Below are 23,535 nucleotides of genomic sequence, written 5' to 3'. Positions count from 1 at the left end.
TACAAAGCGAGTCTAGAACAGCCAAGGCTATACAGTGAAACCCTGTCTCGAAAAACCAAAACAAACAAATAAATAAATAAATAAAGTAAAGTAAAGTAAAATTGTTTCAGGATTGGAGAGATGGCTCTGGCTGATCTCACAGAGGACCCAGGTTTGATGGCTCACAACAGCCTGTAGCTCCATTTCCAGTGGGTCTGACGCCCAATTCTGGCTGCTGTGGGCAGGGTATGCGTGCAGTGCACAGGCATACACATATGCAGTAAAACGATGGAATAACAAATGTAAGTCTGTACTATCAGCCGTCCCTCCCGCTCCTCCCTACTGCCGCACTGGTGTGATTTCCTCTCAGCCAGTCCGCAGCAGCATGGGTATGGGAGAGGGAGCCCGACCCATCCCTGGAGTGGGTCTTCCCGTCCCCTGGTCGCACCATGGACATTTGCTCTCCCACTCTCTCTCCTCTTCCAGTCACCGCGACCCGTGACACCCACGCTGTTCTAATAGCCACCTCTGCGCTTATTATCCAGGCTGATAATGCACCTGGGGCTTGGGCAGGCCTGTCTGCCGGCACGCTTGTCCCTGGGCTGCTGTTTCCTGACTTCGTAGGAGACATATATAATTAAGATCTACCCCCAGGGTGAGACAGCAACCCCACCCCCCACCCCCGCCCCCAACCCTGACTCATTTACATTCATCTGGATGAGTAAAATGAATTTAATTTATTCAGGGCTGTTTACAGAGCTGTGGGGGCACTTCCGATAGGCTGCATTGTCTTAAGTCAACAACCCACCACTTCCTATTTTTTAAAAAAATTTACTTACTTTATGTATGAGTGCTCTACCTGCGTGTACACACCTGCACACCAGAAGAGGGCATCAGATCCCATTACAGATGGTTCTGGGCCACCATGTGGTTGCTGGGAATCGAACTCGGGACCTCCGGACGCGCAGACAGTGCTCTTAACCACCGAGCCATCTCTGCAGCCCCCCTAGATTCCTACTTTATAATGACTATAAGCGTAGCGGAACGGATGCAGGCTTAGGTTCGGGTACTACCTCGTGTCAAAGCAGCACACGTGACTGTAGGCTCCAGCGCACCAGGCTTGGGAACAGCCGCCTGATCATCATCACTGAGTCTGCTGGGCTCGGCGAGCACTGCCGCGCTGTGGGAAGGCCGTTGTCTCAGGGCACTCCTGTGCGAAGAGCAGCCGGGTGGTGGCTTACGGCATGATGGGGTCACTCTCACTAGGAGGTGGAGCGCTGGCTCCAGGTTCCCAGTGAGACCTGGAGGATGTACACATTTGCCTGTCAGAAAGATCAAAAGAAGGCAGGTCGGCACCAGGAGTTCCAGGCTGGCCTGGGCTACATAGCGAGACCTTGTCTCAAACTAAACAAAACACAACAAAAACATAACAATAACAAACAAACCCGAAGGCTTGGGGCTGTCTATAGAGCAGTGGTGTGAGGCTTTGGGTAGCAGGGTGTCCTCTCCCTTGGAGTGGGAAGGGGTTAGCCTCCTTTCCGGGCCTGTCAGGAAACCGGGGAAGGGCAAGTATCTGAAATTGGAGGGGGTCCCCTGTTCAGTCAACGAATGTATGTCACTTACTGTACCCTACACGCTTGGCCACGTGAATCCAGCGCGGTGGGTGGTAGGCGCAGGAAGGTGGGCCCCACCAAGCGAACAGGATGGAGTTTCTCAGAACAGGCAGAAGTCCCTGGTCCCACAGAGGCCAGGTGAAGGCTTGGGGCAGGACTGTTCGTGCATGGACGGTGCCATCCAAAGCCTCTGAGTCTGACATGGAAACCTCCAGGGCTCCTGCTCCGGTCCTCTTCAGCCTGTGTTTAGTATGAGCTGTAGTCCTTATGTAGTTGTGAGGCCCCGTGGAGCAGGAAATTGTTTCCCATGTTGAGGCTGATACCCAGAGGTGCTCCTTTATTTATTTTTAAATAATGATGATAATAATTTTATTTAATATTAATAATATAATAAACATATTATATATAACTAATGTATTAATATGTATCAACATATTATTTTATGATAAGTAATAGTAAACAAAATATTATCCATTTAATATTAAATAAAATTATTACATTATTATTTGGGTTTTTTTCAAGACAGGGTTTCTCTGTGTAGCCTTGGCTGTCCTGGACTCACTTTGTAGACCAGGCTGGCCTCGAACTCACAGGGATCTGCCTGCCTCTGCCTCCCGAGTGCTGGGATTAAAGGTGTGTGCACCCGGCCTCTTTCTATTTTTTAATTAAGATTTCAGACCTGAGGGGTCTGGAGAGATGGCTTAGCAGTTAAGAGCACTTGAGGCTCAATCATGAAGTCCAGAGTTCAGATCCCAGCATCCATCCATGTCAGCCGCCTCACAAATGCTTTTCAAACTACAGCTTTCAAGGAATTGGACAACCTCTTCTGGCCTCATTGGGCACCCAAGCACACGTGCAAAATAAATAAAGTTAAATCAAATAAATAAATATGTAAAATTATATATCTATCTATCTCAAATGTGTAAAATTATGTATATTATATATATATATATTTTTTTTTTTTTTGAGACATTATCTCAGGTTGCCCTCCAATTACTGAAGGTGACTTTGCACTGATTGACCCCCTGCCTGGACTGGGCTTACAGCCACATGCTACTGTTTTTTAATTCAGTGCTGGGGACTCACAGAGGATTCAGCAAAAGCTATAGAATAGAATTTAAGCACACAAAATGAAAGTTTTACTCTTCCGGAATATGAGCCGTGAAGACAAGAATACCAGCAGTTAAACGTTTGGGTTGGAGGAGGCGCCCATTGGTTAAGGGGGTCTGGGTCTAGTTCCCAGAACACACATGGAGCCGTGGTGGTCTGTAACGCCTTCCCGGGGGGCCTTGTGGGCGCTGCGTGCATGCAATTCATAGATATGCGTTCAGGCAATACTCTCGCGCACATAAAAGTTTTTTTTTTTTAAATCCTTTTAAAATAATGATTTTAAAAAGAAAAGAGAAAAACTGAGAGGTAATTAGACAAATTGGAGCGGGCATTGGGGCGTAATAATGCATCGTGGTTGTGCTTTTTATTTTAATTTCATTTTGCAAAAGTTATGTGTAAATATGCAGGTCTGTGTGCTGGTTTGTGCGTGTGCGTGCAGTGCCCCCCGGAGGCCAGAAGAGGGCGCTGGGTCCACATGAGCTGGAGTGGCAGGTGGTTGAGGTGACGGACTGACATGGGTGCTGGGAATTGAACCCAGGCCTTTTGCAAGAGCAGTGTGTGCTCTTAACCACTGAGCGGTCTTCCAGCCCCATGTTCTGTTTGTTAAAAGAAGCCTTCTTGTCCAGAAATGCATTCCTAAAATATATATACGGATGAGTCACTTCTCCACCTTATGTAATTTTCTGGGTTTTGCTTCAAAAATAACCTGGGGATTGGTATAGATAGAGATGCCACATGCCTGGCCACTGAATTCCTAATTTTATTTTTTTATTTTTTATTTTTTTTTGGTTTTTTGAGACAGGATTTCTCTGTGTAGCCCTGGCTGCCCTAGACTCACTTTGTAGACCAGGCTGGCCCCGAACTCACAGTGATCCGCCTGCCTCTGCCTCCCGAGTGTTGGGATTAAAGGTGTGCGCCACCATGCCCGGCATGTGAATTCTTAATTTTTGGAGCTGGATAAAGGACATGTGGGGATCTCTATATCGTTTCCTAGTCTACATTTACACATTAGAAATTAGACAAGTTGGAGCCTGGCGCTGTGGCGCCCGCCTTTAAATTTCGGCTCTGGGTGGCAGAGGCAGGTGGGTCTCAGTAAGTTCGGGGCCAGCCTGATCTACAGAGTGAATTCTAGGACAGCCAGGGCTACGTAACAGGGAGACCATGTCTCAGAAGAATATTTAATAAGAGAAAGACATTAAACAAGTCAGGGCTTGTGAGTTGGCTCAGAGAGTAAAAGCATTCACTGCCAATCATAACGAGCCACGCCTCCAGCCTTAACCAGAGCAGTTTCCAAGTGATGCTGCAGTTCCCCAGTGTGACAGATTCCAGCTGAGGCTCCTTGGAGACATCCCAACTGAACTGCAGATGTCAAAGGGGACTCTGTGGAGCGCTAGCTAACCCCGCCTCTTTTTCCAGGTCTTAGTACCCTGCAGAGGAAGTCTGCCCAGCAGTGTGCAGGCCTCCTGCCAATTCGAGTCCTACATTTTGGTACCCACGGAAGGACACTTTCAGACCTTAAATGGAAAGGTATTCTTTTCTACTCTGGCTCAGGGCTGATGGGGGGCAGGGGGGGTAGGGCAGACCAAGGGCAAGCTGAACCTGTTTCTCAGCCTTTCCCCTCGTTGGCATTCAAATGTTGGTTTTCACGTGTACTTAGCAGATTTGGAAAGGGTTATGGGACCCCTGCCTTCGTTAGGGAGCCTTTGAGACAGAGGGCCCTGGTAACAGTCACTAGGATGCAGGCTCTGCTCTGTCAGGTGAGCTCACTATGTAGGCCACCCTGGCCTAAACTCAGACATCAGCCTGCCCTTGCCTCCTGAGTGCTGGGGTTAAAGGTGTGCAAACACTGCGCCTAGCCCGTATTTATTTATTTTTGAGATAGAGTTTTGCCGTATTTCCCAAGCTGGCTTGGAATGCATGAACCCCCTGCCTCAGCCTCTCCCAAGAGTTGAAATTGCGGGCATGAACCACCATGCCCAGCCATGTGTATGCTTTGTTTGTTGTTTTGTTTTGTTTTCAAGACAGGGTTTCTCTGTGTAGCCTTGGCTGTCCTGGACTCACTTTGTAGACCAGTCTGGCCTTGAACTCACAGCGATCCACCTGCCTCTGCCTCCCGAGTGCTGGGATTAAAGGCGTGCAAGTTTGTGTGGGATTTTTTGGGTTTTGTTTTTGGTGTTTTTGTTTCTTTGTTTTGTTTTGTTTTTTTGAGACAGGGTTTCTCTGTGTAGCCTTGGCTGATCTGGACTCTCTTTGTAGAGCAGGCTGGCCTCGAACTCACAGAGATCTACCTGCCTCTGCCTCCTGAGGGCTGAGATTAAAGGCGTGGGCCACCCCCCCCCAGCCCCGCTCAAGATTTTTTTTATTTTATTATTTTTTATATTTCATTTAATTTTAATTTATGTCCATTGGTGTGGGAGTGTCAGATCTTGGAGTTACAGACAGTTGTGAGCTGTCATGTGGATGCTGGGAATTGAACCCCGGTCCTTTGGAAGAGCCGGCAATGCTCTTAACCACTGAGCCATCTCTCCAGCCCTCAAGATTGTTTTTTTTAATGGCAGCAGATGGGATGTAAGAGGTTGACATTTCATTTGCCCTCAGCTGCCCCCCCACCCCCCAAGTGATGCACGGCTAGGGGTCCAGGCCACCCTAACTACTCTTATCACTGGGGTTGATCTACAGTTTGGCCCCAGGGCCTGCGCATCTGGAGCGTGTAGGTACTGTGGCGGATCTGAGAGGGTGAGGGTCATCACTTGAGCTTGCTCATGTTGTCACCCCGTGTGGCCCATGGGACCTGGCGCGTAGCGATCACAGCGTTTCTCTGTTCCGCTGCCTAGGCACGTGTCCAGCTAACCCACAGTCGGTGGAGTGGCTCTCCCTGCCTAAGCACCTTCCTGGAGGAGGCTGCCAGGGGTTCTGGGTGGCTGCCACCCCAGGCTGGTCCAGTGATTTGTTCTTGCTTTTAGGATGTCCTCATTGAAGGAAACAGGATTAAGCTAGGGGCCGGGTTTGCCTGCCTTCTCTCTGTGCCCGTCCTCTTTGAAGAGACTTTCTACAACGAAAACGAAGAAAGCTTCAGCATCCTCTGCATCGCGCATCCTCTGGAGAAGAGAGACACTTCAGGTACCCAGGGAGAAAAGCCGTTTTCTCCCGACAAGGAAAACTGCGCATGCGCACCTCCTTGCCCCCCTCACTCGGCTGTTAAATGCTTGAATGCCACACACAGAAAATATGAAAGAGCCCACTAGAGAGCTCCCTAACTTTATAAAAAGTCCCTTCTGGGACTTGATCTAAGTCTTCCCTTGGTAAGGCGTGGACTACGGCTCCCGTGGCTGATATGATAGGACTCCAGGCGGTGTGGTCCGTTCACAGGAGGCCTCACCACTCCGATCCTTTCTCCCCCCTAACCCCCCCCCCCCCTTTCCCTGGTGCCATGCGGAGCTGCAACCCTGGCTTTGTGTCTGGGCTCAGCCTCAGGGTTTAACTTTGTGGCGTTATTCAACCAGTTGCAGGCCCTGTGCCAAATGCACCGCGAAGCCGAATTTTCCGGAACCGGCTTCATCTCATTCCTATGGGTCGTACCTAGGGTCACTCATAATCCCATCTCTTCTTGGGCAGTATGTTTTTTTTTTTTTTTTTTTTAAAGATTGATTGATTTGATTATGTACAGTGTTCTGCCTGCATGTACCCCTGCCCGCCAGAAGAGGGCGCCACATCTCATTATAGATGGCTGTGAGCCACCATGTGGTTGCTGGGAATTGAACTCAGAACCTTCAGAAGAGCAGTCAGTGCTCTTAAGCACCGAGCCATCTCTCCAGCCCTTGGGCAGTATGTTTGGAACGAGGAGACTGCCTTGCCGCCTTACCTTCTTCCCTGATCCGTGCCATCCTTTCTCGGAAGCTAGGGCTCGACTCTTCTGGAACAGGGGAAAGGGTGCCACACCCCGCCATCGGTCAGGAGACCACGCAAACTGTAGCCAGCCTGACCCTCAGTCTCTTTTTCAGAAGAACCTTCAGCACCCTCGGATCCCTTTTCCCTGAAAACCATTGAAGACGTGAGGGAATTTTTGGGAAGACACTCGGAGAGGTTTGACAAGAACATCGCGTCTTTCCACCGGACGTTCAGAGAATGCGAAAGAAAGAGCCTCCGCCACCACATAGTTAGTAGCCGCGTCCTGTTCTGCCTGGCTGGCGGCTCTCTCTCTCACTCAGGAGCCGTGCATTACTCTGTCTGCTCCGGAACGCCACTGGCTGGAAATTTTGTTAAAACAGTTTCTACCGGGGCCGGAGGGGTGGCTCAGAGGTTAAGAGCACTGGCTGCTCTTCCAGAGGTCCTGAGTTCAATTCCCAGCAACCATATGGTGGCTCACAACCATCTATACTGAGATCTGGTGCCCTCTTCTGGCCTGCAGGTATACATGCAGGCAGAACTCTGTATGCATAATAAATAAATCTTTAAAAACAACTTTTCTACTACTGTACAAGTAGCATAAGGCCCTTCAGGAAGTAAAAAATCTTTGACAAATCTAAAAATGAGTATCATAAAGACGCTAAAACCCCTGTCGTCTATGTTAGCCCCAAGGAGAAGTTTTCCCTTTAAACACCTTTAAAAAAGAAGTTGAGGCCGGTTGCGGTGGCGCACACCTTTAATCCCAGCACTGGGGGGGGGGGGGGGGGGGGCAAAGGCAGGTGGATAGCTGTGAGTTCGAGGCCAGCCTGGTCTACAAAGTGAGTCCAGGACAGCCAAGGCTACACAGAGAAACCCTGTCTCAAAAAATAAAAAAACAAAAAAACAAAACAAACAAACAAAAAGATGAGTTGATGAAGCTTGCGCGTCTCCTAGAGCCCGGCACCTTTGGGTGTGTGTCGCACCCAGGCTCTTGTGGTAAGAAGGGTCTCTTCTCTGTCTTCTGTGTCGCACAGGACTCCGTAAATGCCCTCCACACCAAATGCCTGCAGCAGCTTCTCCGGGACTCACACTTGGTAAGCAGGGCTCTAAACAGAACAACAGCAGTTTGGCATGTGCGCAGATCCCAACTCTCAACCAGCCTTTCTCTTGGGTTTCTAGAAGGTTCTTGCCAGGCAGGAGGCCCAGATGAACCTGATGAAGCAGGCAGTAGAGGTAAGGAGAGAGGGGAGGGTGGTGGCTGGGAGGCTCTGTGTCGTCCCATCCCCCCCCCACCCCCCCACCCCCCGACACACGCCCCAAGCCTGCCTCTGCCCACTCCACAGATGTACGTCCATCACGATATTTACGACCTCATCTTTAAATACGTGGGGACCATGGAGGCCAGCGAGGTGAGTTTGCAGCCTTTGTTCTCCACAATGAGAGCCTTAACCTAAGGGACTTGATGCTTAGGGGCTGGAGAGCTGGTGCAGCCATTAAGAGTGTAGGCAGGATTGCTCCTTTCCAGGCCAGCCTGGGCTACATAACAAGGCGAGGGGGGGAGGGAGGGAGGGAGGGGGCGGAGAGGGAGAGAGAGGGAGGGAGGGAGAGAGAGACAGACAGACAAACAGACAGACAGACAGACAGACAGACAGACACACAGAAGAGGCCAGGAGGAAAGGGGGCGGGGTAAGGGACTAGAAGATGTCTCCCCACACAAAGTACCACTAGCCCTAAAAATGATCTCTGGTGGCCTGGCATGGTGGTGCACGCCTTTAATCCCAGCACTGGGGAGGCAGAGGCAGGCGGGTCGTTGTGAGTTCGAGGCCAGCCTGGTCTACAAAGCGAGTCCAGGACAGGCAAGGCTACACACAGAGAAACCGTGTCTCTGGGGGGAAGAAAGTACACACCGTTTTTGCAGGGGACCAGAGTTTGGTTCCTAGCACACATGGAGGGCGCCTCACAGCCTCCCATAACTCCAGGTTTAGGAGACCTAGCACCTCCTGCTGGACTCTGTGCATACCTGCAGTCACGTGCACAGACATAGGTCACACACACATGCACACCCACCCACACACACATGAATTAACAGTAAGTCTTAATGTCTTTAATCCCAGCTCTCACGCAGCTGTCTTTGAGTTCCAAGACAGCCATGCCTACAAAGAGAATCCCTGTCTCAAAACCAACCAAACAAAAATCTTTGGGTTTTTTTCGAGACAAGGTTTCTCTGTTTAGTCCTGGCTATCCTGGGCTCACGCTGTAGACCAGGCTGGCCTCGAACTCACGGCGATCCGCCTGCCTCTGCCTCCCAGAGTGCTGGGATTACTGGAGTACGCCACTGAGCCCGGCTACAGACAAAAATCTTAAAAGAAATCTGAAGCCTGTTCAAATCTGTTGCCAGGATGCCGCCTTTAACAAAATCACCAGAAGCCTTCAAGATCTCCAGCAGAGAGACATTGGCGTGAAACCGGAGTTCAGGTAACAGCTCCCACAGTTTCACAAGGTTAGCACGTCTGCGGCTGGCACGTCAGCCACTTAGGCGGCGGGACTGAGTCGGCAGTGGGCGTGGCCACGGATTTGATGTGGCTACAACCAAGGAGTTGTGCGCTTGCTCCCAACTGATGACAGATGGCCGACGTTGACCTATGACTGCGTCGTAGCTGTGTTTGTGGGCCAGGTTGGGAGCTAAGGGGAGCAGGGTTTAGTATAACTGGTCGCCAGGCGGGCGTGTGACTCACTCAGCTGGGCCCCACATGAGAGAGATCGCCCTCCCCGCCACCCTAGAGAACCCAGCTCAGGGGCCCCTCCCCAGCCAGCTGAGTTCCATTAGGATAAAAAGTGTCTAAAGTGTTGGTCTGTGCTCCTCTCCTCACTCGGAATATATCCATCTTGGGCCTCTTAAAAACGTAAGTTACGGGCTGGAGAGATGGCTCAGAGGTTAAGAACGCTGGCTGCTCTTCCAAAGGTCCTGAGTTCAATTCCCAGCGACCACATGGGAGCTCACAACCATCTATAGTGAGATCTGGTGCCCTCTTCTGTCCTGCAGGTGTATATGCAGGCAGAGCACTGTATACATAATAATAAATAAATAAATCTTTTTTAAAATGTAAGTTATTTTTTGTTGCCATTTAAAGTTGTTTTCCTTCATTTTAATTTTATCTTAATGCATATGAGTGTTCTGCCTGCATGTATGTGCACACGTGTGTTCGGTGCCCTCAGAGGCCAGGAGAGGACCTCAGAATTCCTGGGATTAGAATTAGTTACAGACAGCCATGAGCTACCGTGTGGGTGCTGGGAATCAAACCTGGGTCCTCTGCAAGAGCAGTCAGTGCTTAACCACTGAGCCACCTCTCCAGCGCCTTGCTGTTTTAAAGTTGTATTTTATTATTTGACTTGTGTGTGTATGTGTCTCTCTGTGTGGGTACGTGCATGCGAAGGCAGGTGCCCTCGGAGGCCAGAGGGGTTGGATCTGCCTGGAGCCAGAGTCACAGGCGGTTGTAAGCGGGTGCTGGGATTCGAACTCCAGTCATCTGCAAGAATTATACATGTTCAAGCTGGGCATGGTGGCGCACGCCTTTAATCCCACCACTTGGGAGACAGAGGCAAGCGGATCACAGTGAGTTCGAGGCCAGCCTGGTCTATAAAGCGAGTCCAGGACAGCCAAGGCTACACAGAGAGACCCTGTCTCAAAAAACAAAAACAAAAAAAAGCCGGGCAGTGGTGGCGCACGCCTTTAATCCCAACACTTGGGAGACAGAGGCAAGCGGATCGCAGTGAGTTCGAGGCCAGCCTGGTCTACAAAGCGAGTCCAGGACAGCCAAGGCTACACAGAGAAACCCTGTCTTGAAAAACCAAAAAAAAAAAAAAAAAAAAAAAGAAACAAACTAGCTACACATGCTCACAACCACTGAGCCATCTCTCCAGCCCATGGTTTTTTGGCATAACAGCTCCTTATGTAATCCAGGTGCCCTTGAACTCACTTAGTAGCCCAGGCTGGCTTTGAACTTGGAAAGTTTATGCACCCCCCACCCAACTGCCGGCCAGGCTCACGGGCCTGCACCACTAGGTTAGGATTCTGGATTTTTATATTTTTGAATTACTAGTGAAGCTCTGTTGTCCGCAAACCTGAGTAGACCGCCACTGACCTGTGTTAAAGTACTTCTCGGTCTGTTTTTTCTGGACGTCCTTTGAGGCTGTGAGAAATGCCTAAGCAGGGATATGACCAGGACGAGAACAGTAGGGCTCTCCTCTGTGGCTCGGCTCTCCTCCGTGGCCCAGCTCTCCTCCGTGGCCTGGCCCTCCTCTGTGGCCTGCCTCTCCTTCGTGGCCTGCCTCTCCTCTGTGGCCCGGCTCTCCTTCATGGCCTGGCCCTCTGCCATGGCTTGGCCCTCCTCCGTGGCCCGGCTCTCCTCCATGGCCTGGCCCTCCTTTGTGGTCTGGTCCTCCTCCGTGGCCTGGCCCTCCTGTGGTCTGGCCCCCCACCCTTGGTCTGGTCCTCCTCCGTGGCCTGGCCCTCCTCCGTGGTCTGGCTCTCCTCCGTGGCCTGGCCCTCAACCATGGCCTGGCCCTCAACCATGGCCTGGCCCTCCACCTGTGGCCTGGCTCTCCTCCGTGGCCTGGCCCTCCACCGTGGCCTGAAGTTTCCATTTTCTAAATTCCAGCTTCAATATCCCTCGTGCAAAGAGAGAGCTGGGACAGCTGAACAAGTGTGCGTCCCCACAGCAGAAGCTGCTATGTCTGCGGAAAGTGGTGCAGATCATGACACAGTCCCCCAGCCGGAGAGGTCGGTGCTGGCAAGGGACTCCCCCTGGGTGGGGGGGGTAGGGCCTTCAGCTTGCCTAGCCTGTGGGGTGGGTATTTGGAGGTCCAGCTGACAGTTAAGCTATCTCACCTCATTTTGGATATAGCAAGGGGAAAAAAAAATCCAAAGTAAAGTAGGAGTTGGGGGTTTGTCACCTAGTGATCAGGCTTTTGTGGGGCGTGCATGAACCCCTTCACTCAAGTTTCCATCCCCAACAGCGCTAGAGAGGAAAGTTAAGATAAAGGAAGTAAAGGAAAGCTTACATATAATTGAAGAACATTCCCCAAAGGCTCCTGCGTGGGACAAGCAAGCAAATGGTGAGGGTGGCGGTGGGTGCAACCCAGGGCTGTGGTGATGGGTCTGTGAACTGTCTCCGGAAGTCCAGTCTCTGAAGGGACAGAGTAGCAGAGGTGTCCAGGACATCCGTGGTCTGTTCTTTTTGTTTGATTTTACTCATTTACTTAGTTAGGTTTCATTGTTGATGTTTAGAGACAGGGTCGCATGTCGCCCAGGCTGGCCACAACTTGCCCCTTGCTGGGGCTACAGGTGTGTGCTATCTCACCTACCTTTTTTTTTCTTTCTTTCTTTCTTTCTTTCTTTTTTTTTTTATGAGACAGGGTTTCTCTGTGTAGCCTTGGCTGTCCTAGACACATTTTGTAGACCAGGCTACCCTTGAACTCACAGCGATCCGCCTGCCTCTGCCTCCTGAGTGCTGGGATTTCTTTTTCTTTCTTTCTTCCTTTTTCTATTTTTTATTTTTTTCTTTGTATTTTTAAGACAGGTGCTCACTGTGAGGTCCTGGCTGGTCTTGAACTCAGAGTCCTCCCCCTGGCCCCCCCCTGCCCCCCCCCCCGCCTTGAACTCCCAAAAGCTGGGATGACAGGCATGTGGCACTTCACCCAGCCAACCGTACATTCTTTCATCCCCTTCGCTCTAACAGCTGTTCAGAACACCGGCAAGGAAACTATGGTGTTTCCTGCCTGGAGTATGGCTTTCCCACAGTGCGGCTTTGGTCTTGGTTGTCGGAGGAGAGTCTGTGTGTCCCTCCTTCCGCCCGTGTCTCACGGAGACTATGGCCCTGTGTGTTTGCAGTGACCGTGGAGACCATGTGTGCTGACGATCTTCTTCCTGTCCTGTTGTACCTGCTTGTGAAAACCGAGATCCCGAACTGGTAACGTTCTTGTTGTTAAAATACTCTTTACTAATTTAGGCTCTTTTGTTTGTTTGTTTATTTGGTTTTTGTTTTGTTTTGTTTTTTTGAGACAGGGTCTCTCTGTGTAGCCTTGGTTGTTCTGGACTCCCTTTGTAGACCAGGCTGGCCTCGAACTCACAGCGATCCACCTGCCTCTGCCTCCCGAGTGCTGGGATTACAGGTGTGCGCCACCACGCCCGGCTTGTTTAGGCTTTTTTGAGACGGTCTCTCCTGTAGCCCAGGCTAGCCTCCAGCTCTGGCTCTCCCACCTCAGCGCTGAGCTCTGGGATTGCAGGAACTGTCCAGCATAAAACACTCTAAAATAGGGCTGCTCTGTGGGTTCTGAATTGTGGGGATGACTCCAGCAGAGCTGCTTTTAATGATGTACCTCTCAAGAGCAGTGCCGTCTCTCCCCTCTGACCTTTAGGGGTGGCTCTCTGTCAGGAGATAAAAGGGGAAACTGAGGCCTAGAGAGCTCCTGTATCAACTTAGGAAGTATGTAGCTAGTCCACTGCTGTATAGGAAGCAGACACCAGCTCCCCCCAACCGGAAACCACACTTCACAAAATTAGCCTTCGAGCCAGGCATGGCAGCTCACCCTTTAATCCCAGCACTCAGGGGGCCAAGGCAGGTGGATCTCTTGAGAGTTCGAGACCAGCTTGGTCTACGTAGCAAATTCCAGGGCAGCCAGGGCTACGTAGTGAAAAATAAATGTCTGCAAAACACCAAACCAAAACCCCCAATAACCAACTTTTGTAGTTACTGTTCTATTGCTGTGAAGAGACACTATCAGTAAGAAAATTATAAAAGAAACATTTAAGTGGTGGCGTAGGTACAGTTTCAGAAGGTTAGTCCATGACCATCTTGGCAGGGAGCATAGCGACAGGCCAACAGGCAGAGCGCTGGGGCAGTAGCTGAGAGCTCACATGATATGTAAGCTGCAGGCAGAGAGAGGGGGGAGGGAAGGAGGGAAGAGGCGAGGAGGAACTCTTGGCCCAGGTTTGAAACCTCCAAGCCCCGCCCCCAAGGACACACCTTCCCCCAAAGAGGCCACACCCAACCCAACAAGGCCACACCTCCCATTCCTCCCCAAACAGTTCCACTAACTGGGGGGGGGGGGGCAAGCATCCAAGCACGTGAGCATGGGGGCCGTTCTCCACCTTTGTAATAGCCAGCCTTTCTTGTCCTAACTGTACACGCATCTGCAGTGGGATGAAGGTGGAAGCGGCCGTTATACCTGATCCCCACCGCTAGGGAATAGACTTGAGCTCTTTAACCAGCCATCCAGGTCAGCAGTGTTTTAAGTGTCCATTATCCAGTGGGAAAAAAATCCTTTTCCTTCTTTTGGTTAGGATGGCAAATTTGAGTTACATCAAAAACTTTAGATTTAGCAGCTCGGCCAAGGATGAGCTGGGATACTGCCTGACCTCCGTCGAGGCTGCGATCGAATACATCCGTCAAGGAAATCTCTCCACGAAGGCGCCGGTAAGATCTCCCCGCTGAGCCACCCTTTGCTGTGGCCAGTCGGGGGTGGGGGGTGGGGCCCAGTAGAGAGTCGGGGTGAGGGGATGGGTGTTCTTTGGTGATCCCCAGGACTGGAGCCTCAGCTTTCTTAGCCGTTAGGAAGCTTGAGAGCTCCCCGAGAAACTGAACATTAAGCCCCTAATTAGTTGTGAAAAACTGGTGCGTTACCGACGGGATTCACACTCTTCGTTAATCCCGTCATCTTCCGGACTGCGCCCGCGCGCGCATGCGCGTGTGGGAAAGGAAGCCGGATGCGGCACATCTGGACGTGGCGAGGGGGATGGGCAAGAGATGATGATTGATGTGTGCGGTTTGAGGACTCTGTGACCTTACTGTGGTTTCCTTGCTTGGTTGGTGGGCTTCGGTGAGAGAGATGGGTTCTGTTTCTATGTAAATGGCGGAGAGTCGTGAGATTTCACCGCTGGGCCGTCTTACTACATGGTGAGAGATTAAGTGGTAAAATTCGGCAGAAAAATCTCCAAGCCGGAAGAGTGAGCATGGCTGTAATCCCAGTACTTAGGAAGCTGAGGCCGGAGACTTGCTGTGAGTTTGAGGCTGACCAGATCACGTGGTGAGTTCCATATAAGCCTAGGGTTTACTGTGAGGCACTGTGTCGGAAGACAGAGGAGAAAGAAAAAGAAAGTAATTGTAAATAAAAGAGGAGAATGGGTCTGAGTTCAGCCTGGGCTACAGGTAGTAAGACCTGTAAATAAATAACACACAGCAAGCTGGGCGTGATGGCACACACCTTTAATCCCAGCACCGTTGTTTGTTTTTGTTTTTGAGACAAGGTTTCTCTGTGTAGCTTTGTCTGTCCCGCACACCCTTTGTAGACCAGGCTGGCCTCGAAATCAGAGATTTGCTGCCTCTGCCTTCAAGAGTGCTGGGCTTACAGGAATGTGCTACCTCCCACCCCTGGTTAATGTGCATGTGTGCTATGTGCATGTGTGTCTGTGTATGTGTGCTATGTGCATGTGTGTCTGTGTATGTGTGCTATGTGCATGTGTGTCTGTGTATGTGTGCTATGTGCATGTGTGTCTGTATGTGTCTCTGTGCATGTATGTCTTTGTCTATATGCTATGTGCATGTGTGTCTGTGTCTATATGCTATGTGCATGTGTGTCTGTGTCTGTGTGCTATGTGCATGTGTGTCTGTGCATGTGTGTCTGTGTCTGTGTGCTATGTGCATGTGTGTCTGTGTCTGTGTGCTATGTGCATGTGTGTCTGTGTCTGTGTGCTATGTGCATGTGTGTCTGTGTCTGTGTGCTCTGTGCATGTGTGTCTGTGTCTGTGTGCTATGTGCATGTGTGTCTGTGTATGTGTGCTATGTGTGTGCAGGTTCCTGAAGAGGCTGTTGGTTCCCAAGGCACTGCAGTTAGAGGCAGTTGTGAGCCACCTGAAGTGGGTGCTGGGAACTGAACTCAGGTGCTCTGAAAGAGCAGGAAGTGCTCTTAACCATTGAGCCATCTCTCCAGCCATATATAGATATAGATATAGATATAGATATGTGTGTGTATATATGTGTGTGTATACATGTATATACATTGTGTGTATATATGCATATACACACACACATATATACACACACACATACATAATTTGCCTGCTTTGTCTTTACACACTCCTGGTCTGCCTTGCTCTCTCGTTTGCTTCTTGGTTTTGGAGAGGTGGCGCTGGGGTGGATCTTGGGTCCTTAAGCATGCTATACTCTTTTGTGCTACATCCTGAGCCCTCGGTGCTGGGGGTGAGATCTCTGCTTCGGCTGCTGACCTCCTGCTCCCAGCCCTGCTGCTGAGCTGGCAGCATGCACCACCATGCCAGGCTCCGAGTTCTTACAGCATCTGCTCATTTCCCATGATCCTCTGGCTTGTACCGCTGCTCCGAGCACTTGTTCCTCCCAGCAGGTTTAGTCCTGGGAGCTCTACCTCTCATGGTTGACGCATGACATGATGTCACGCCTGACATCAACAGGCATGCTGGACTTGAGAAAAAGAGGCCCGACTGACCTGTTGTATGGCGCCTTTGATGTTTCTCTGGCCCTAAGCAGCTCAGCTGTCAGTCACCCTGCAAGCAGATTGCTGGAGCGTTGTATAGCGTGAGGCAGTTGGGAGCAGAAACGGCTCCTTCTGAGGTGCTGGCAGCGTTTGTATGTCACGTTAGTTAGCCCTCACAGGAAGTGGGCAGACATGAGGGACGATGCTTGATAGAGGTCCCCGGAAATGGTCCCTGGCAAGGTACTGGTGGCTTCATCCACAGCCTGGTCAGATCTTAAAGACGTGTAAAGAAAACAGTCTTCTACCATGTTGGCAGGGGCCTGTGAATTTCCAGCGTCACCTGTCAGGAAAAAGACAGCTTTCTGTACCTCCCACCCTGACTCTTTGTGAAGAAGTTAATGTGTTATTGAGCCGCTTGGGTTCTCCAGGGACCCAAGTGAGCATGGAAGCATTGTGGTAGGAATGAGTCTGTAAAGCAGGCTCAAGATAGAGAGCGTGGCTCAGTGGTAGAGCCCCTGCCTAGAATTCCCCAGTGAGGGGCTGGGGGTGTGGCTCAGTGGTAGAGCCCCTGCCTAGAATCCCCCAGTGAGGGGCTGGGATATGGCTCAGTGGTAGAGCCCCTGCCTAGAATCCCCCAGTGAGGGGCTGGAATGTGGCTCAGTGGTAGAGCCCCTGCCTAGAATCCCCCAGTGAGGGGCTGGGATATGGCTCAGTGGTAGAGCCCCTGCCTAGAATCCCCCAGTGAGGGGCTGGGGTGTGGCTCAGTGGTAGAGCCCCTGCCTAGAATCCCCCAGTGAGGGGCTGGGGTGTGGCTCAGTGGTAGAGCCCCTGCCTAGAATCCCCCAGTGAGGGGCTGGGGGCATGGCTCAGTGGTAGAGCCCCTGCCTAGAATTCCCCAATGAGGGGCTGGGGTGTGGCTCAGTGGTAGAGCCCCTGCCTAGAATCCCCCAGTGAGGGGCTGGGGTGTGGCTCAGTGGTAGAGCCCCTCCCTAGAATCCCCCAGTGAGGGGCTGGGGTGTGGGTCAGTGGTAGAGCCCCTGCCTAGAATCCCCCAGTGAGGGGCTGGGGTGTGGCTCAGTGGTAGAGCGCCTGCCTAGAATCCCCCAGTGAGGGGCTGGGGTGTGGCTCAGTGGTAGAGCCCCTGCCTAGAATCCCCCAGTGAGGGGCTGGGGTGTGGCTCAGTGGTAGAGCACCTGCCTAGAATCCCCCAGTGAGGGGCTGGGGTGTGGCTCAGTGGTAGAACCCCTGCCTAGAATCCCTCAGTGAGGGGATGGGGTGTGGCTTAGTGGTAGAGCCCCTGCCTAGAATCCCCCAGTAAGGGACTGGGGGTGTGGCTCAGGGGTAGAGCCCCTGCCTAGAATCCTCCAGGGAGGGCTATGAGTGAGACTCAGTATTGATAACTTTGATTCAAATTCTGGAGTGAGAGGCTGGAGTCATTTCTTCAAGACAGGGCTTTGGTTAGCATTGTAAAGCCCTGGCACAGCAACACAAAGCAAGCGTACAATTAAACAGAACACAGTATTGAAAAGTCTTGTCTCAAACACCATGTGCATACACATAGTTTCAGCCATCAGGATAGACAGGAAGTAATAATAATTAATAGCTAATAACTAATACAGTATAAATTTCTAGATTGTCACAGTTTTTTAAAAAATAACTTATTTAATTTACTTTTATGTTCATAGGTGTGAGGGTGTCACATCTCCTGGAACTGGCATTACAGAGAGTTCAGAGAGTTGTGAAATACCATGTGGGTGCTGGGAATTGAACCTGGGTCCTCTGGAAGAGCGGTCAGGGTTTCTCTTGTAGTCCTGGCTTTCATGGACTCACTTTGTGGACAATACTGGCCTCGAACTCACAGCGATCCTCGTGCCTCTGCCTCCTGGGTGCTGGGATAAAGGTGTGTGCCACCATGTCCAGCTGAGCAGCCAGTACTCTTAACCACTGAGCCATCATCTCTTCAGCCTCCTTATATTTTATTATTATTATTCTGTGTGTGTGTGTGTATGTGTGTATGTGTGTGTTTGTGTGTGTGTAAGCCAGAAGAGGGTGTCAGATTCGCTGCAGCTGGATTTACAGGCAGTTTGTGAGCCCCCCGATATGGGTGCTGGGAACTGAACTTGGGTCCTCTGGAGGAGCAGCACGTGTTCTTGACCACCGACCCATCTCCCCAGCCCAAAACTTGTAGATGTTTTTATGTCTGGGTAGGCATCACCTTTGCTAGGAAGATGTGAACATGCTAATTTGGGTGGGTCCTTGAAATGCAGTAAGTGACTGGGCGTGAGAGAGAGAGGTCAGGAACCTGTGTCTTCCGAGATCTTCTCCCGGTGAGTTAGGACTGATATTTTCATGAGCATGCTCACAAAAGAAGAATCCCCTGCTGCTGGCCACCTGGCCGTAGAGGCCAGCATGTCCAGGTGATGCTGTCCACAGCCCTGGTGAAGGCGGCAGGGTCAGGCCGGGACAAGCCAGGCTTCAGTCTGCAGGACGATGGCATGGATGTGGCACATTCCAGCCTTCTAGGCGACTTTCTTCACCCTGCAGTCCTGCTGCCCAGGCCACAGTCCTCAGACTCATTTCCCAGGGTTTCCAGTCTCTGCTCAGGAGGATCTGCGTGCGCGTCATCTCAGATCGCAGATCAGGGTTGGAAGAGCCCCTGAAGGCCAGGCCTGGGGTGGGTGGCAGGGCTTGCGCCTGGGCCCTCTACAGGGGAGAGGGTCCGCGACGTAGTCTGCGTTTGCCCACAGGACGCCGAGGGATTTGGTGACAGGCTGTTTCTCAAGCAGAGGATGAACTTACTGTCCCAGATGACATCAACGCCCATTGACTGCCTGTTTAAGGTAAGAGTTCAGGATGCCTTTGAAGGCAATGACGTGTGAGTATTGCCCCGTCTTTCAGTGTCTGTAAGAGTCCCGGGAGGTTCGTTTCTGTTCCGTCTGGGAACATGGTTGGAAGACTGCCTGTCTTCCCCAACACCTGCTGTACGGTTATCACTGTACAACACAGTGGGACTGCTGGGTCTCAGCATCTAAGTCTGTCATTCAAGGCCAGCGCAGTGGGAGCTCCTCCTGGTCCTTGATAGAAGTGGTACCCCTACTGGACCCAGGCATCCTTGTGGTAGGCCCCAGCTGAGAGTGCAGCATCCGATGGCTCAGGGCTCCAGTCCTGAGTTCAGGATGCTCCCTGTTAGATGCTTGCTGGGTCCTAGGAAGCACATAAGACGTTTTCTAGCCATCACTATGGGCCAGTCTGAGGGTGGACCTTCTCTGAGAGTCTGCTGATGGTTCTAGGCTTCTAGGAGGCATAGTAGATGCCAGGACGGGGCGCGTCTGTGAGACGCAGAGGCCAGGCCCTTTGGGTTTGTGTGCTGGTGGGGCCACCTGCTAATTGCAGCTGTTTCCTTTCCCTTAAGCCTATGCTCCGCTCCACTTGATTTCTATAGGGATAACACTGAGATTCTGTCTATCTGTTCCCCTCCCTCCTTCCTTTGTCAGTGCTGGAACCTAAGACTTTGCATACGCTAAGCAGGCACTCTGCAGCTGAACCACACCCCAGCCCCTCACTGGGGGATTCTAGGCAGGGGCTCTACCACTGAGCCACACCCCATCCCCTCACTGAGGGATTCTAGGCAGGGGCTCTACCACTGAGCCACACCCCAGCCCCTCACTGGGGGATTCTAGGCAGGGGCTCTACCACTGAGCCACACCCCAGCCCCTCACTGGGGATTCTAGGCAGGGGCTCTACCACTGAGCCACACCCCAGCCCCTCACTAGAGGATTCTAGGCAGGGGCTCTACCACTGAGCCACACCCCAGCCCCTCACTGGGGGATTCTAGGCAGGGGCTCTACCACTGAGCCACACCCCAGCCCCTCACTGGGGGATTCTAGGCAGGTATCCTATAGCTAAGCCATGTCCTCAGTCCATGATGTTTTTTTTTTTTTTTTTTTTTTTTTTTTTTTTGGTTTTTTGAGACAGAGTTTCTCTGTGTAGCCTTGGCTGTCCTGGACTCGCTTTGTAGACCAGACTGGCCTCGAACTCACAGCAATCCACCTGCCTCTGCCTCCCGAGTGCTGGGATTAAAGGCGTGCGCCACCACGCCCGGCTAGTCCATGATGTTTTTAGACAGTGCCTATGTAACCCATGTGACACTTAAACTCACGATTCTCTTGCCTCACCTCTGACTCCTGAGTGCTAACATTAAAGGCTTGTGTGACCGTGCAGAACTGAGGCTTTTGCTAATGAAGTGTAAAAATCCACACTGATATCCTGAGATGGATTGCACGCCTCCTCTTAGTACTTTGGAAATTTTGTCAGGTTGTTTAAAAAAAAAAAAAGGCATGCCTCTGCATTTATAGAAACAGTAATTGAATGTGAAACCGGCCCTGAAGCTGTCACCCAGGCTGGTTTCACCTTAGTCACCAACCCAGTGTCTCCATCTGCCCGGACGGTCCTGAAGCCAGTCCCAGAGCACAGCCATTTCGGGCTTTAATCCCAGCACTTGGGAGGCAGAAGCAGGCGGGTCTCTGAGTTCCCGGCCAGCCTGGTCTACAGAGCGAGTTCCAGGACAGCCAGGGCTACACAGAGAAACCCTGCCTTTAAAGACTGAAATAAACAACAACAATAACGACAACAGAACAGTTAAAGGTTAGTCTGGGCTACAAAATGAGACCTGTTTTAATTAACCACAACAAGCTAGGCTTGTCATTCCAGCCACTTGGGAGGCTGAGGCAGGAGGATTACAAATTCTAGGCCAGCTTGATAAACACAGTGAGTTCAAGGCCACCACAGACATCTTAGTGGCGTCGTGTCTCTAAGAAGACGGCCAGGTTGTAGCTCTGTGATGGTGAGCGAGATGGAGTGGTCCCTGGGTCCACTCACAAGAACTGCTGAGCCAAACCGAACCGAACCAAACTGAACCGAACCGAACCGAACCGAGCTGAAGCAAACCAAACTGAGCCGAACCAAACCGAGCCGAACCGAACCGAACCGAACCAAATCAAAAGAACCATTTCTTGGGAAGCAAATGATTCCTTAACATTGATAGTATTCGGGATTTCCCCCTTGTAGCACATTGCGTCTGGCAACCAAAAGGAAGTGGAAAGGCTGCTGAGCCAGGACGACCAGGACAAAGATGCCATACAAAAGATGTGCCACCCGCTCTGCTCCTGCAAGGACTGTGAGAAGCTTGTCTCTGGGTAAGCGGGGCCTCGGAGGCGTGGAGAGCCTGCCATGAAACTGTGAAGTCTTCCTGTGGTCCGTCCCCGCCCGCGCCACTGCCTCCCTGCCCCCCCACCCCCCCCCGCCCCCAGGTGCTGCCTCTGTCAGGAGTGCAGGGTGACCCCGGCCTCTTTGCACCCTCCGCTGAATCCCCAGGGCCTTGCACGCATTCTTGCTGGAACCTCACAAGGGATGTTTTAAAGTGGTGGCGGGTGGGTGCCAGCTCCTTCTAGTAACTTTTTCGGCTCCTCATTCTCCTCTGCGGGCTGTTCTGTAGTGTGTTCAAGGCCCCCGGGGGTGGGGGGTTGGTTGGGGGGAAGGACAATGAAGAGCCTAGGCCCTCAGGTTTGGGTGCCCTCCAGTTTGACTGTCTCGTGCAGCCCTTGCAGGGAGGGGCTTTGCCATGCCTTACTCTGCTGTATTTGCCCACGCCTTTTCTTTTTTTTCTGTTTCAGGAGGTTGAATGACCCATCAGTTGTCACACCGTTCTCCAGAGACGACAGAGGTCAAACACCCCTCCATGTTGCTGCCCTCTGTGGTATGTAGCCTTGGGCTAGCCCCTCGCAGTTATTGAGGCAAAAGGATGGTACCCTAGGGGCCAGTACAGGCCCAGATGATGGAGTGTTGGCAGGACATCCCACAGGACAGGAAAGAGTGGCAAGTGTCCCCCTGGACTTGCTGGCCACTGTGCCACCTCAGGCTAGAAGAGCACTCATGGCCTTTCCAGGCTTGGAGAAGTGTTAATATGGATCTCACAGAATTGCGGTGTGGGGTTCACATATCTTAATGTTGAGCCAGGGGTGATGCGGCAGATCTGTAATCTCAGCCACTCAGGACACTGAGGCGGGTAGTTTATGAGTTCAAGGTCAGCGTGGTCTACACAGTGAGTTCAAGGCCAGTTTGGGCCTTGTAGTGAGACTCCCATCTCAAAACTAGGTGACTGGAATGCAAATGTCGTTAGCCACCATGTGGGTGCTGGGAATTGAACCCGTGTCCTCTTGAAGAACAGCAACCACGGGGCCACCTCTCCAGCCCCTGGTCCACTGCCGTCTGTCATTGAGAATAGAGCTGGGTGTGATCCCTTCATAGGGCATCCCACAGTGAATCAAAAGTCTGTCGGGGCCTGACTCGTGTCACATCCGGCTCCTGTACAGCCAGGACTGTATCTCCCGGTGGGTTTCCGGCGCAGAAGCCCCTCTGTTTCCTCCACCAACGAGAGGCCCTTGTGCTCCGCAGGTCAGGCGACCCTCATTGACTTCCTGGTCTCCAAAGGTGCCATAGTGAACGCCACGGACTATCATGGCTCCACTCCTCTCCATCTGGCGTGTCAGAAAGGATTCCAGAGTGTGACGGTGAGCAGGAGGGTGCTGTGGGTGGCATCGGCTCGGCGCAGTGGCTTCACAGCTGCACCATGCTCGGCGCCGGTGCCGGCTCCCGCGCCGTGCTGCCAGGCGCAAGGAACGCAGATGCTAAGGCACCTCCCCGGACATGGGTTGGGACGGGAAACTTCCTGATCATCTCTGGAGGAGAAGGGCAGGGTTCTTGACATTTTTCTTTAGACATTGTTTTGATAGAAGCAATGGCATAGCATAATTTACGTGTGTATCACATAGGTACGCATAGAGGTGGCCACAGTGCACATGCAGAGGTCATGCTTGCTGTCTGTCTTCTCCTCCCACTGTGTGGGACCCAGGGGTTGAACTCAGAATGCCAGGCTTGGTGCCAAGTGCTGCTACCTGCTTAGCTATCTGCCACGCTGCAGTGGCATCATTTTAACGGAGATACAGGTTGAGGACCCCCTCACCTTAACGCTCGGGTACTCTGGATTTCGGATTCCTTCGTAGTTTGGAATATGGGGCACATGTAAGCCTGGCTCTGCTTTGGCGCCTGCCGCCCGCCTTTGTCACATGAGACCCGGTATGGAATTTTCTACTAGGCTTGTGTCAGAAGCTCAGTACTTTTCAGGTTTGGGGAGTTGGGGGTGCACCTCTGGGTGAGAGGCCCTGGCTTTCTCCCCTACTATGGTGGGGGTGGGGGGTGGGAGTGGGGAGAAAATAGCATTTTGGATTTAGGGCCAGGAGTATACACACTTGGGTAATGATTAACATAGGCATCCCCGGGGCTGGAGAGATGGCTCAGCGGTTAAGAGCACTGACTGCTCTTCCAGAGGTCCTGAGTTCAATTCCCAGCAACCACATGGTGACTCACAGCCATCTATGTGATC

At 51.8% G+C, this 23,535-nt stretch overlaps 1 protein-coding gene across 2 annotated transcripts in view; it reads left to right on the top strand.

Annotated features, from left to right (window-relative positions):
• Window positions 1–23,535, top strand: part of ANKRD27 (ankyrin repeat domain 27) — a 59,534-nt gene that overhangs the window by 12,391 nt on the left and 23,608 nt on the right. For both annotated transcript variants that reach the window (XM_084770809.1, XM_084770810.1), the window contains exons 3-16: window positions 4,119–4,229; window positions 5,666–5,822; window positions 6,704–6,858; window positions 7,622–7,681; window positions 7,767–7,820; window positions 7,931–7,996; window positions 8,986–9,062; window positions 11,246–11,367; window positions 12,478–12,556; window positions 13,930–14,062; window positions 18,842–18,934; window positions 21,162–21,289; window positions 21,767–21,849; window positions 22,548–22,663. In XM_084770809.1, coding sequence (XP_084626935.1) covers window positions 4,119–4,229; window positions 5,666–5,822; window positions 6,704–6,858; window positions 7,622–7,681; window positions 7,767–7,820; window positions 7,931–7,996; window positions 8,986–9,062; window positions 11,246–11,367; window positions 12,478–12,556; window positions 13,930–14,062; window positions 18,842–18,934; window positions 21,162–21,289; window positions 21,767–21,849; window positions 22,548–22,663 — 1,434 coding nt within the window. The remainder of the gene's footprint in view (window positions 1–4,118; window positions 4,230–5,665; window positions 5,823–6,703; window positions 6,859–7,621; window positions 7,682–7,766; window positions 7,821–7,930; window positions 7,997–8,985; window positions 9,063–11,245; window positions 11,368–12,477; window positions 12,557–13,929; window positions 14,063–18,841; window positions 18,935–21,161; window positions 21,290–21,766; window positions 21,850–22,547; window positions 22,664–23,535) is intronic.

This window comes from Acomys minous, assembly GCF_964271855.1.
Source record: "Acomys minous genome assembly, chromosome: 20".
NCBI classification, from domain to species: Eukaryota; Metazoa; Chordata; class Mammalia; order Rodentia; family Muridae; genus Acomys; species Acomys minous.
This window is presented reverse-complemented; position numbering and strand designations above follow the sequence as displayed.